Source organism: Theropithecus gelada, chromosome 7b, assembly GCF_003255815.1.
Source record: "Theropithecus gelada isolate Dixy chromosome 7b, Tgel_1.0, whole genome shotgun sequence".
Classification (NCBI taxonomy): domain Eukaryota; kingdom Metazoa; phylum Chordata; class Mammalia; order Primates; family Cercopithecidae; genus Theropithecus; species Theropithecus gelada.
The window spans coordinates 52,257,800-52,272,712 of NC_037675.1; the positions used below are offsets into that span (position 1 = coordinate 52,257,800).

The window sequence follows — 14,913 nt, forward strand, 5'->3', positions numbered from 1 at the left end:
GCTTCAGGCTGTGTGTATAATGTGTTTATGAAACATAAATGGATTTTGTATTTATCCTTGGGTCCCATCCTCAAGATATCTCATTATATATGCAAATATTCCAAAATCTGAAAACATCTGAATTCTGAAACACTACTGGTCCCAAGCATTTTGGATAAGGCATACTCAACCTGTACCAACGGAAATTTATAGGTGGTAGAATTAGGAACCAGCTTTTATTTTATTCTTGGTACTTTTTATGTTACTTGTATATTTTTTCTAATGACATGTATCATTCTAAAAGTTATGAAGTCATTATTCTAAAACATAATAAATAGCACTATGGAATCCATCTCTAATAAACTGTAACATTTATTGAGCCAGGAAAGTTTTAAGGTCCTAGAAATAAAATGATTAATTACACACAGTCCTTGACTTGAAGAAGTTCAAATTAGTAGGCAGAGGAGGGGTATAAACAAGGCTCTAAATACAATGTGATGATTTTTTTTTTTTAAAAAAAAATTAAGTTAAGCTAAATATACAGTATTTTGAGAACCTGGGTGATCAGGTAATTCTTAACCTAAGCCCTAAAAGATGAGTAGGAATGTGTCAGAATTGACACACAGGGTCAGAATATTCCCTGCAAGCAACGGATGCCGTGCAAGGCATGGAGGTGGGAAGGAACAGGGTCAATAGTCCTGCACAGCTGGGGCCTATTGTTGGGGCAAAGTCATGGAAGATGCATCAGGGGACTGGTAACCACATCAATGAAGAACTTAGGTAACATGACTAAGATTCTGTCCTTCTCTTATAGGTGATCCAAAGTCTTTCAAGAGTTTTAAGCAGGGAACAGATATCTCAAAGCTGCAGAGTGAAGAAAGGTGCAGGCTTCCTGGAAGAGAAACTAATGTTTGGACTAGGGCTATGGCCAAGTTGAGAAGAATGAATTTGTTATTGTAATTACAGTACAAAAGGATTTATCAGCTCACTCTTAAAAACAAACAAACAAAAACATGATCCTGAGAGCTCCCTTTTACCCAACAAATCTAGTCAACTTTTTGCCCCATGCTAACTTCGTATATATTGTCAGTTACTGCAGATGATTATTTCACAGTAAAATTAGCTTTGGTCCTTACTGAAGACAGGAAGATGAATTTCAAGCCCCTGCAGCCTGGGTTTAGGTTGGCAGTATGGTCCCAGACTTGGAAGAATTCTTACTTTGACCCTGACATAGAATAACTTTTTGCTTTTGGGTTAGAGATTTCTCTGAAATGTATTGAAGCCACAATGTTTTCCACAAAGGAATAATAATATATACCATTAGGTTCCTAAAAATGCTCCAGCAAAATCCATGTAATCATCTTCCCTTCTGAGGGATTATGATTTAACAGCAGGTGGACATCTGGTATTAAGGACTATTCATGTCCTAGTCCCCCCAAGATCCTTGTTTTCTGCCATCTTTGTAAAGCAGAGTGCTAATTTTATTGCTTCTGAGAAAACTTTGAAAAAATCATTAGAGCTTCATGAAAAGGATTTTACCCATAGAGAAGTTTAGAGTTGCATATATTTAAAAGAACTAAGAATCAATAGCAGTTACCTGAGATCCAGTTCCAAGTGGTGTGTGTATGTGTGTGTGTGTGTGTGTGTGTGTTGAGACGGAGTTTCACTCTGTCACCCAGGCTGGAGTGCAGTGGTGCAGTCTTGGCTCACTGCAACCTCTGTCTCCTAGGCTCAAGCGATTTTCCTGCATGTTGGCCAGGCTGGTCTTGAACTTCTGACCTCAAATGATCTGCCCGCCTCAGCCTCCCAAAGTGCTGGGATTACAGGCATGAGCCATTGCACCTGGCCCCAAGTGTTTTTTCTTAACCAAGCTATATTTATAATAAAATTAGAATAATTGAATTGACGATAAGAAAAAGATACAAAAGAAAAAGATACAAGTCAGTGGCAGGAGAAACAGGCGTTTGTTCATGGGACTACCCCAGGGTATCTGACTCCATCTAGCATCAGGGTAGAGGACCAGAAAGGGCCTAGTCAGTGAGAGAAGAGGCGAAGCAGGAAATCTTCAGTGTCTTCTGACTTTGCAGATAAACTTTCTATCTGGAAAGGAAGTAGTGCTTCACCAGTGATTTACTTCATCTCTTGTATCCAGGTTTTGTTTTAAAATACATCTCTAGAACTTCCCCGTTAGTGATGGGGTCACTAATCAAGGGCAAAATATAAATTCTGATTTCATGAACTATACAGATTTGTTTTCCTTACTTGGTTGGGAGGGGAAATCTAGACAATTCAGGAAGAAATATGGAGCTTCTTCTGCACATGGAAAAACATTGATATTAAATGTGTTTTATAGGTTACTGAACAGGCTCTTGTGAAATAAACTGCTCCTGTTGCCACTAAGAAAGCAACCTTGATCACTCACATTGTCATTGGGATAGAGGACCCGGGAGATGTTCTCGGCCAAGTTTCGGTCCAGCACAGCCTGAATGTAGTCTCCAACATTAACTAGGGGAAAGTTAGAGAAACAATAAATAGAGAAACCAGCCATTGTTGTTGGAAACCTCTTGATCTCACTGGCTCTGTGCTGTGTGTCATGTGGGATTCCTAAAATTCCTAAAAATCCCAAAGGATTTCAACACACCATCATGCTGGACTTCACATGAGATTTGCTTGAAAAATGCCCTCCCTACTTCCTCCATACAACACCTGCTTAGTCACTGAAGTTCAGATCAGAAACTCAAGGCTTTTTTGTTTGTTTGTTTCAAGCTCAATTTGGTTCTAACTAGCAATCAAAAAGATTAAGCACACGCATAAAGAAACCAAGACCTGTGCTGTACTCACAGTCTCTGAGGTTGAAGTCATTCGGTGCCCGAGCAGACCAGAGGCGCATGGTGTTGACAGTGTTGTTCATGTAGCCGGGCACCGGGGTGTCATATGGCAGAGCCAGGACCACCTGTAGGATTAAACAGAAACAGCTGCTCATTGTTTCCCAAGTGTGATGACATAGGTTGAACATGGGGCTGAGAGACTGCAATGGAATTCTATTCCTGGCTCCATCACCAACTCAAATTGTGTGAGGCCTAAATGGAGAAGAGGGTCCCAGGGCTGCAAAGGGTATTAGAGGAACATGTGGTTCCTCCCCCACCTGGTACAATCTAGTGACTGGAACTATCCACACTGATGGTCCTTTATAATGTTTCTATGTTGACTCTCTATGTGTCCTTGCCCTGATATAAATGCAGTGGAATGGAATGATATGGTATTGGTATTCAAAAAAGTTTATCTTTCATGTTTCATATCAAGCCATTGCTCTAATAATAATAAAATATGATATGAAAACAAAGTGACAATGTGAATCTGTACCCACCAAAAAATAGCACTTAGAATACATTTTGCATAGGTTTTTCAGTGATCTGATTTCAAATATGATGAAAATCAATGGAATAGGAAATTTATGAAGCTATAACATCTCATATAATATTTAAAATGCTGTGCTAGATTTTTAAAGTTGCATAAGGAGTTATTTTAGTGATTCCTATAGTGATCTGCCAAATCAACTGATAATTAGCTGAGTTGAGTCTAAGAGGTAAGTTTTGGAAAATCTAGCTTGATCTTTGTGACAGTCACTGAAATAGAGAAGAGGAAGATGAAGTATGTTTCACAGTGCATCGAAAATTCATGTGAGAAACGATTCATTTTTATTCCCTGCCTCATCAGAGTCAAGCTCGAAGGAAGGAGAATGACAGAATAATTGAACTGGAGGATGCTGGATCTTATTTAGTGCAACCCACTTATTTTGGACATGAGGGAGCTGAAGCTGAGAGAGAAGTGACTTGCCCAAGGTCATAGTCACGGCAGCATTGAAACCTAAACACGCATCTCTTTAATTTGGTCTGCCAAATTGTGAATGAATGAAGCATTCTAGTCCATATCAATCACATATATTCAGTCATGCTTTCATGATCACCGTGACCTCAAAGTAATAAATTACCCCCATTTAAATATCTTTCATTAAGAGACAAAAGTCTCTGGACTTTTAAAGGAAGTTGTAATCAATCAGGGAAAGTCATTTGCAGGCTGGGATTGAGTCTCGGTTCAAACAAGAGTTTGACCCTTCTGACCCTTGAAGCATAATTAAGGCAGCCCAGGAAGTGCACAGCTTAGATCTTCTTTCAGAGAACCTCAAAGAGAACTTGCTCCTTCAGAGCTCACACCAAGGCTGTGCTCTCTGGGACGCTCCATGTGGCTGGGACACTAGGGCCGGGACTTCTCTAATGGGCAATCTGTAGTCTCAGGCTCCATCAGCCTGGCCACTTGCTCAGAGTGGCACTGTGGTCTGAGGCTCTCCATGAGAATCCTCCTTCTTTGCGCTTCACTTTTCACAGGTGGCACACCTGTGTCACAGTCTGAAGACTTCCTCGTCCTGCTCCCTCTCCTCTTTACCTTTCATAGGCATCCCCCCAGTATGTCACTTGCACTTCTTCTCTCTGGTGTCTGTTTCCTCGAGGACCTAAACTGACACATGACTGTGTCATTTGACTTTATTGGAAGCCATCCCATGCATGCACAGAGCACATGTGGCCTCATGCTCTGAGCTCACTGGGTACCAGTTTGGGGTTAATTCATGTGATTACTTCAATCTATGAAGCTAAGTTGCATGACTTGGGCCAGCTCACTTATATTACCTCTGCCTCCTAACCTTAACTCTGTGGGCCCAGAAACACACACTCTCTCTAATTGAATTTCTTGATACATTATGAAAATATCTAGAGGTGCTTTGTAAATACAGGTTAGCTCAGCAGTGGGACCCAGAGTGTAAATAAAATGCTTCCAGGATTGATTGTGTAAACTGCATACTTTTATTTTTATTTTATTTTATTTTATTTTTTTGAGATGGAGTCTCGTTTTGTCGCCCAGGCTGGAGTGCAGTGACATGATCTTGGCTCACTGCAACCTCCGCCTCCCGGGTTCAAACAATTCTCCTGCCTCAGCCTCCCAAGTAGCTGGGACTACAGGCATAGGCCACCACGCCCGGCTAATTTTGTATTTTTAGTAGAATTGGGGTTTCACCATGTCGGCCAGGATGGTCTTGAACTCCTGACCTCAGGTGACCTGCCTGCCTCGGCCTCCCAAAGTGCTGGGATTACAGGTGTGATCCACTGTACCCAGCCAGGAATGACATTTAAAATTATTCAATTTTGCTATCAATACCTTAATATAAAACCAAAGAGGTAAGCATGCTGGTTACTATAGAACTGACAGTTTTCTGGTGGAAAAAAAAAAAAAAAAAAACCTGAAAAGCAAAAAACAAACAAACAAACAAACAAACCGATAATTTTCTGACAAAGTTGATTGCAAAATGACCCTTGTAAAAGTCACTCCTCTCTTGGCCTCAGCTCCCTTGTCTCCAAAATGAGTGGGTTGCACTAAGAGAAGTAACAGATTTATTTACAAAAATATATTCTATTACTCAATACACGACATGCCCTATACTCAATATCACACTGTATGCTACATAGTCAATGTATTATCTGTTGAACTAAATACTATACAAAATGCTGGCTATGCGAGCACTCTGAATACCTGAGTGTCAATCCACTTGGTCCCAGTATTGGTGTGTTCTACTTTTCCATAGAAGTGCACAGGCAGCATGAATTCTGGGCGGGACTTCTCCCAAGGGTTTCCATATCTGAGCCAATCATCTGCTTCTTCTACCTGCAAAAGGATACAGTATTGCTTAGAATTTATTTGTGAGGAAATGTGAACCTAGCCCTTCAATTATATTAAGTTTAAAACATCTTTAACTGAAACAACTTATGAATACTGAGTACTCTTTTATAATTGTTTTACAGCCTACAATTAACAATAATAATACTTGCTAATACAGCTCTAAATATTTTATATGTATGACTGCATTTAATCCTCACATTATATCAACCATATAGGAAGGAACTATGATTCCTCTTTTAAAGATGAGGAATTGTAACTGCTCAAGGTCAAATAGTAAACGGTACAGATAAGATCTCAAGGTCAAACAGTAAATGACAGAGATAAGATCTGCCCTTAGGTCTCTGTGTTCCACAGCCTGTGTCTTAACATCTGTGAATCCAATTGTCCAGCTTCAGCTAAAGACAGAGGCCTTCTGGGGATGTTTACCATTGGATACCTGGGCCTGTCGAGTCCTACACAATGGGTTCAGTCAAGATTCTTGTGGCTCGAATATACAGAATCAGTTAGAAAATGCTACTTACAGAACACTCTTTTAATCAAGCTTATTGATACAGGTACAGAACATTATTGCATTACGTAGTCTTTGCTTATCTTAATCCTTATGCAATTTTGATTTGATAATGAACTATAGATTATAGTTTATTTTGAAAATAACATATTCTAAGAAGTAATGAACTTATTTTATTGACAATTTCAATATTTTCCTAGGTATTTATGTCAATGTATAACAAAATATTTCTTATATACAATTTTAAACTATGGTTTCTATTTAGGATATCCTGGATATCAAATACATTTTCATTTGCAACAAACAAACAAACACATCAAAATAAGAACACCACCACCACCAAACACATTGGAGGGGGATGTATTTTTAATGTAAATTATTAACCTTTAAAATATTACACATACAGTTGTGGATTGCTTAATGACAGGGATACATTCTGAAAAATGTGTTGTTAGGCAATGTTGTCATTGTGCAAACATCACAGAGTGCACTTATACAAACACAGATGGTGTTGCCTACTACACACCTGAGCTATATGGTATGGCCTCCTGCTCCTAGACTACAAACCTGTACAGCACGTTACTGTACTGAATACTGTAGGCAATGGTAACATGATGGTAAGTGTTTGTGTATCTAAACACATCCAAACATAGAAATGGTACAGTAAAAATTCAGTATAAGACATAAGAAATGGTACACCTATAGGAGGCAGCTCCATTACCATCGTATGGGACCACCAATGCATATGTGCTCTATTGTTGACTGAAATGTCGTTATGTGGTGCATGACTATACGTTAAAAAATGGAATTGTGTTCTGGCCAGAAGGGGGTAAAAAAAAAGCAGCTTTGTCAATGAGATCATCTCCAAGATGGTTATTTTACCTATTTGATTCCTCATATCCACCTCTTAGAAAACTCAGCTGTAGTTTTAAAAGATATTGCTTAAGAATTAAACACAATGTTGGACATCTCATGATCACCTAAACATGAGTGTAATGCCTGTTTCAGGAACAGTGTGAAGAGACAAAAATAAACACTAAAGATTATTGTCAACAGCTAGACAAATGAATACACGTTCACTTATTCAAACTTTGATAATGACTTTTTATCAAGAAAGCTGGTAAGCTTCCCACTAATATTAACTACCAGCATCATGATGAATGGAAATGGGACTCATAGCAACAACATCTTTAGTTAGGAGAGCTAGGAGCTAGAGAGCCACTGGAGGAAGGAGGAGGTATCAGATGCAAGATGAAGCCTAGGGAAGGCTGGAGAGAGACCTGAGCTCATCAGAAAGTCACATCTTCTTAAAATTTTAATAAAGAAACAATTGAGGTTTGCCAATTGACAAGAAGCTTGTTAAAGAGTCCATTAACTTGGCCAGGTGTGGTGGCAACTCCTGTAATCGCAGCACTTTGGGAGGCCAAGGTGGGCGCATCATGAGGTCAGGAGTTTGAGACCAGCCTGGCCAACATGGTGAAACCCTGTCTCTACTAAAAATACAAAAATTAGCTGGACATGGTGGCAGGCACCTGTAATCCTAGCTACTCAGGAGGCTGAGGCAGGAGAATCACTTGAACCCGGGAGGCAGAGGTTGCAGTGAGCAGAGATTGTGCCACCGCACTCCAGCCTGGGCTACAGAGCGAGATTCCATCTCAAAAAAAAAAAAAAAAAAAAGTCCATTAGCACAAGCTTCATAACTAGAAACGCTATAATAAGTAAAATGATAACATCAACAAAGGATCAAAACACCCTGACTTACAAAATACTTTATGCTGCACTTAGGCAAGGGCCAATTTTGGGTTTTAAAATACTGAGCAATGTGAACACTGCTTCCTGTAACAGGAAAGAACCATAGGCCTGTGTGCCTTGTTTCAGCACGCAGGGCTGTTGTAAAACCCATCTGAAAGCATTATATGAAATAGGAGGACGATGAGGCAGAAACAGTTTTCCTCTGAAAACTCATGACCATGGGAGAACTGATGACATTTTTTTTTTTTTGCTGAGAAATGCAGCAGGATCATATACTGTCCTGCCCCCAAGAAGCCTGAAGTGCTCAGATAAGAGAGGATGGGCTCTGAACTTCCTCCTGTGGGTTCACTCCTTGACTCCTGTGGAAGTCAGAGGTTGCATTTACTCTTTTTATTTTTATTTTTATTTTTTTGAGACACAGTTTCGCTCTGTCACCCAGGCTGGAGTCCAGTGCCACAATCTTGGCTCGTTGCAACCTCTGCCTCCCAGATTCAAGTGATTCTCCTGCCTCATCCTCCCAAGTAGCTGGGATTACAGCTAATTTTTGTATTTTTAGTAGAGATAGGGTTTCACCATGTTGGACAGGCTGATCTTGAACTCCTGACCTCAAGTGATTCGCCTGCCTCGGCCTCCCAAAGTGCTGGGATTACAGGCGTGAGACACTGCGCCCGGCCACATGACATTCTTAATGCCATCAAATGTTGGTTGAATTTTTTTCCTGCCAAATAATGATTGGTTTTAGCTTTATGGGGCTAACAACTTGGAGACTTTATTTGCTTGCTGTTCTTTATTGTGAATCTCTCACTGATTCAGTAAAGAATTGGTGAATAATTATATCAATTTTATAAGATTTGTATTTAAGGTAGATTGAGAAACAAATGTTTCATAACAATAAGTTGATCTGAGAGATCTGAGGAGAAGGAGAGAACTATCCCTTGCTGCCTCCACTAAATCCACAGAAGCTGCCATATGGTGATAAACCTTCTCTCTACCTTGCTTTCTTCCAATGAATTGACAAATTGATCTGTAAATTTAGGTCTCCACGTAGCCAGTGATCCCCAAAATGCACTAACATGCTAATCATATGAAGGGGTAGGGGTGGGGGGCCAAGATGGGAGAACTTTCATCTACATCCAAGTGAGCTGTCAGAGCTGTTTCATCCCAGAGGCTGCACAGGGCTGAAGAAAGCAAGTGCGGATCTGTGGAGTAAAAGAGCCAACCTGGGTGCAGGTGGCAGATGGACTAGGCATTTTTTTAGAGGAATGACTCAATGGAGCCTGTCCCAGCCAGCAGGGATGGAGAGGTCAGCCCAGGAGACTCTGTTGACCGAATTCTAAGAAATGCTCTTCACCTGTGGGATATAGAGTCCACAAAGAACCAGTGAACAGACATCAGGAAAGCCCATGAACTTGGCTTTCTGATGTTATAAATAACTGATAAGTGTTTCTGTGGCACACCAAGAAGTCCACAATGATAATTAGAAGCTTTGCTGAGTAACGTGAATCGTGCATGACTGGCTATCACGAACTAGGTGTGGGTTCTAAGAGGCAAGAGAAGGGCTGCAGAAGCCACCTGGATCCAGCTCCGAGATACATACTGTGAGCGCCTTTCCACCTAGGGCTTTGGTGTGATTGTGAAACTTCTGTGAGGTTGTTGCAATCGTCTTTCTCCCCACTTCCTCCTCAGGGCCAGCAATTTTCATAGAGGACTATTACTGCACTCCCCATGAGAGTAGATGGTAAATATAGAATTTTAGCAATACAATTATTTTCCTCAGGGGGTTCATGATGAACACTCTATGACTGCAAATCTTCCTTGAAGAGACTCAAAAATTAAAAGCCCATCAACCTTTAAAAATCTTCCCAGCATGTGGAATTTTCATTAGTCTTCTTCAAATCTGCCTTTGTAAGAACAGTGTTACGTATGAGTGGGGACATGACTGTACTCTGAAGAGGCCTGCTGCTTTCTTGACAGATGCTTTTTGTTTTTTATGGAAATAATTTCTTTTTTATGGTATGATATATTTTATGTTTGACAGTTAAAATCCCATTCCAATAAACAATGGAGGTGCTAAGTAAAATCACATACTCTCCTGATTCAATTTCAAGTCATAATGAAAGAAGAAATGATGGTTGATAAGATTAGCTTTGGATTTTATTTTATGTTATTTTATTTGTTTATTTTTTTGAGACAGGGTTTCACTCACTCGCCCAGACAGGAGTGCAGTGGCACTATCTTAGCTCACTGCAACCTCCGCCTCCCAGGCTCAAGCGATTCTCCTGCCTCAGCCCCCAAGTAGCTGGGATTACAGGCGTGCGCCACTATCTCCTGGCTAATTTTTGTATTTTTAGTAGAGACGGGAGTTTCACCATGTTGACCAGGCTGGTCTTGAACTCCTGACTTCAAATGATCCACCCACCTCGGCCTCCCAAAATGTTGGGATTACAGGCGTGAGCCACTGCACCTGGCCAGCTTTGCAATATTTTGAATGAGCAAAACCTATTTGGTCTTTCTTTATTTTTCTTTTTAAAGAACACTGGAATACACGCTTTCTTGGTCTGATAGGAGAGAAAGAGATAGTTTCCTGGAATAAAGATCATTTAAAAAGAGCAAAGGTAGGTGTGATAATAATGGTCCTTCATAAAATGTAAGGGGAAAATATACCTGAGACAAAAAAATATTGAGATTTCTTTCCTGAGCTTCTTTTAAATCTTCCATCTGACAGTAGTTAAGAGATAAGAAATGAGATCCTTGGAGATTCTGGAGTATAGTGAGTAGCACACAGTATCCTTTTCAAAGGCTAAAATTAGATACCATGTGTTGTTTGGTTAGGTTGTGTCAAAGTTTTGGTTGTCCTGGAAATGCCTGCTAAACTAGGCTCTCAGCATGGAACTCTAGGTTATTCCATTGGGGAGAGGAACAACTTATTTCATTTTTATAACTTTTAATGATTACAAAATACACATTACTTATGGAATATAAAACATGTAGAAGAGTAAATAGAGGATAGTACATATATTTCTTACAGAAAATGAGATATGTAGAAGAGTACATAGAAGACAGTAGAAGTTGCCCGTCTTCCAGGGATAACTTCTGTTGAAGCTTTGATGTATTTTTTTCTAGCACTTTTCCTTTATCTTTCTGGCCTCTTCTGGATAGCTGAGGTTATATCACCCTTATAACTCTATATCCTCTACTTATAGCTAACACAAATGATTTCCTATTTTGTTAAAATTAATCAAAACTATAATATGAATGGCTTCACTAATATTTTATTATAGAATACCACAATTTATTAAAGTGTCCTCCTTTTCTTAGGCAAAATTAGCATTTTATTGTGTGCTTACTAATATTAGCATTTTATTGTGTGCCAGATATTTTACATGTTTTTATAATAATTCTGTAGAGTTTGTATCTCCATTTTGTCATTGAGAAAACTGAGGTTCAGGGAAGTTTGGTAACCTAATTGAGGCAGCATACCTTATAAAAGTAATCAGGTCTCCTAAGTTGACATTAGGTCTCAAATGACAAATTGGGACCCAGGCTTCTCTTCTATAAGATGCTGCCTCTCAGCTTTTATTTGTTTGCGGGTAGCTAAAGATAAACAGCAATGGTCCTTAGCAAAATGTGGAAGTCTGTCTTCTACTCTATCCCCAATATTCTCCTGAGCCTTTTTCCTTGGCACATTCTCTCATCAAACCAAATGTTTTAGTTCTTCCCTTCCTTGGCTCACAAAGAATCCAAATACTGAGGAAGGGAAAGAGGGCAGTGGTGACACTAAACTCATTCTCATTGGGCCATCTTCCTTTCTCCTGGCATCAGCCTAGGTCTCTGCATCCAGTCCCTGAGTGTTCTCTTGTTGGACTCATCTCATAAGTGTGGGAAAGGCTCAGAGAGCTCAGGGTTTTTGGAAACTGAAGATATATATTTCTGTCAATGGTGTATATATGAGACAAAAATAGAGCGAGAGAAAGCCTAAATCACACTTAGTATCAGCAAAAACTGTCCACACTAGGGCAATTGTAGACTCAAACAATTACTAGAGATTAAAAAAAAAAAAGTACCTAACAATCTGGTTTTGTTATATAAAGTAAAAGTAGTGTCATTTGGATAGATTTGTACAAATTTCTATGGAGCAATGTAATTATACATCTTAAATGCGTGCCAGATTTATTTGCTGTAACAGTTAACAACACTGTCTGATTTCATCTTATAAAAAAATCAGGACACTTGGCTTGTATCTTGTAACCTTGGCATGTTAAGGAAGGCAAGACTCTGAGTGTAGAAGAGAATACTGAATGTGGTCCTGCGAATCTGGGGATATGGACATGTATTTGCCAGCAGTGTGATCTGAGGTAACTTTACTTCCTCAGAGACTCAGTGTTGTCACCTACAAAATGGCATCGTGCTTCCTACCATCAAGGGTTCTTGGCTGAGATCATGAGTCAAAGATGTGCCCTCCATAAGTTCACACATTTTAGTGGTCCACATTCAGGCAGTCAGTGATAAATATTTTCAGAGCACCCTGTGAGTCAGCCACTGCACTCGGTGCCATGGATCTGGTGATGAGTGATACTGGAAGGTTCTCTGTTCTTGGGAAACTTACATCCTGAAGTGGGAAGATGGATAGATAGAACTCACTGATACCAACCAAATGCCAGAGAAATTAGTACAGCTCTATGTTAAAGGTCCATATATTATAAATCATCCAGAACACCATGAAAGAGAAGTACCTTAATAACAAAATTTAAAAAGATAGCTCACACACCTGCCATCCATCTCGGATCTTCTGATTGAAAATCCCGTATTCATACCGAATGCCATATCCATAGGCTGCAAGTCCCAGAGTTGCCATGGAATCCAAGAAGCAGGCTACATTCAACAGAGCACAGGCAAAAGATAGAGTCACTAAGCTGAGTCAAAATTTCCAGTCTTTCCCTAAAACACATGGTAGCCACAAAACATTGCTATATGAAGAACCACATTTGTATTCTAAAGCACAGATACTACTGCACAATGGGTATTGATTTTTTTTAAAAATAACTCATTTCTAATTATAAAATTAATACCATACAAAAGTTAGAAAATGTAAAAAATGTATAAAGAAGAAAATGTCATCTATAACCTCACCATCTAGAAATAACCACTGTGTACATTTTGTTTGAGAACAGATAAGGAAGCCAGCCTGCACGAGATAATGTCGATTATTGTCCCCACACTGCCTTTTCTAAGGGAAGCTCTCTCTATCCTCCCCTAAGACTCACTCAATTGGAAAAGACAGTCCCAGGAGAGTATAACTTACATATGTCCCATTCCCTTCCAGCACCTGACTGACAAGATATTCTGTGGCCAGCTCTGTTTCTTCCGGGCTCATGGAATTCTACTGTTGTTCAGATATTAGGTGATCATATGCTTCAGGGAGGCTGAACCAGGAAGTGAATCTTGCTCGACTGTTCTAATCTACTAAGCCAATCATAGCAGTTGTATTTCCTTCTCCATGAGCATACAACGACATTCAATCAGATGAGAGGTGCTAGAAAGTCTGTTGGGTATAGAATTCTGGGACATATTTTCCCTGCTGCCATTATCTTTTTTCCATGAGGGGAAAGACAAAAGGACCAGAGATGTGGAGTCCTGCTGTACTCCTGCTGCTCAATAAACCAGTCTTGGCATGGCCTAACCTCTGGAGTTCTTGTTATGTGATAACACGTGTCCTTGTTGACTGAACCATTTTTGCTGGATTTTCTGTTATTTGATGACAGGGCATCTGATCCAGAACAGTGAACCAACAGGCTGGGTAAGGATCTCTCTTGTGGTTGGGTGAGAACTAAGGCGTTACACTAATCAGATTGTCCCTCCCAGGAATTTAAGCTGAGAAATACACAGAGAATGAGGAAGTGTACAGTAGGAATTAAAACTGACAAGAATATTGAAAGCTGTAGATCAAACAGAAAGGGACTGAATGAGGTTGGTGGTACAGCCCTTAAAACAGAGATCCACAAACACAAATGGTCTAGGCTTTCAAGTTTTTCTAACATCGCCAGTCCCTATGCTCACATACGGCCTGGCTCTGCTCCCATTCCTGTTCTCTTTGAGCTGTGGCTCTTCAGCTTTTCCTGAGTCGTGATCAGATTATCCTTAGAGGGGGTCCCAATTTAGATGAGATCATCTAATGAGAATTCTCAGCTTCATCAGCCTCTTCACTCTGACTTTATCAGTCAACTTAAGGAGCGATGTCATGAATGTCGGGCACAGAGTTAACCTAGCCAACGAAGACTGAGGGCTCGGGCTTCACATAAAAGGTAGGCAGGCTGGTTCTTATTCTTAGATGTGCATTCCATCAGTGCTGCTGGCCTTCCTGCAGCCCCATAGAAAGCCTACTGAATTGTCAGATAATTAACTTCACAGGAAGGTGGCAAGTATCCCACAGGCATTGTTTTATTTTGTTTTGTTCATTATTAATGGCAATGTTAAAGCACACTATGACTAATGTACTAAGGATGAAAAAAAATGAAACAGATGCAAATGGATTTCTAGTAATTTGAGTGTATGCAAAATCAGAAGATTTTTGAACAATTTCTAAAAGAGAGGAGATAATTATTTTTCATAGAATACAATCTGATACATGTGTGGTAGTACATTTTTATTATTAAATTTAAATTTCACAGATAATACATTAATGCATCTTCCTTAAAAATATTAAGTTACAGACAAAAAAATTTATTATGCCAGCATCCCCTTTGATCCCTATCCCAGTTCTGCACTCCTCCCTACAGGAGGTCATAGGGAACAGTTTAGTATTTAGAATTCCAGACCTTTTATTCTACATATTCACATTATATACCTATGTGCACACACACATATACACACCCATGCACACACATATATGTCTGGAATATATATCTTCCAGATCTTTTTCCTACATATTTACACACACACACACA

General features: G+C 39.7%; 1 protein-coding gene across 4 annotated transcripts in view; it reads right to left on the reverse strand.

The window, feature by feature from the left end:
• The window catches only part of PYGL (glycogen phosphorylase L), an 89,775-nt gene that overhangs the window by 62,975 nt on the left and 11,887 nt on the right, over positions 1 to 14,913 (reverse strand). For 3 of the 4 annotated variants that reach the window (XM_025391850.1, XM_025391851.1, XM_025391849.1), the window contains 4 exons: positions 12,738 to 12,841; positions 5,563 to 5,694; positions 2,821 to 2,932; positions 2,402 to 2,484 (listed from right to left, as the gene is read on the reverse strand). In XM_025391850.1, coding sequence (XP_025247635.1) covers positions 2,402 to 2,484; positions 2,821 to 2,932; positions 5,563 to 5,694; positions 12,738 to 12,841 — 431 coding nt within the window. The remainder of the gene's footprint in view (positions 1 to 2,401; positions 2,485 to 2,820; positions 2,933 to 5,562; positions 5,695 to 12,737; positions 12,842 to 14,913) is intronic. The other variant, XM_025391852.1, reaches the window with a different exon arrangement.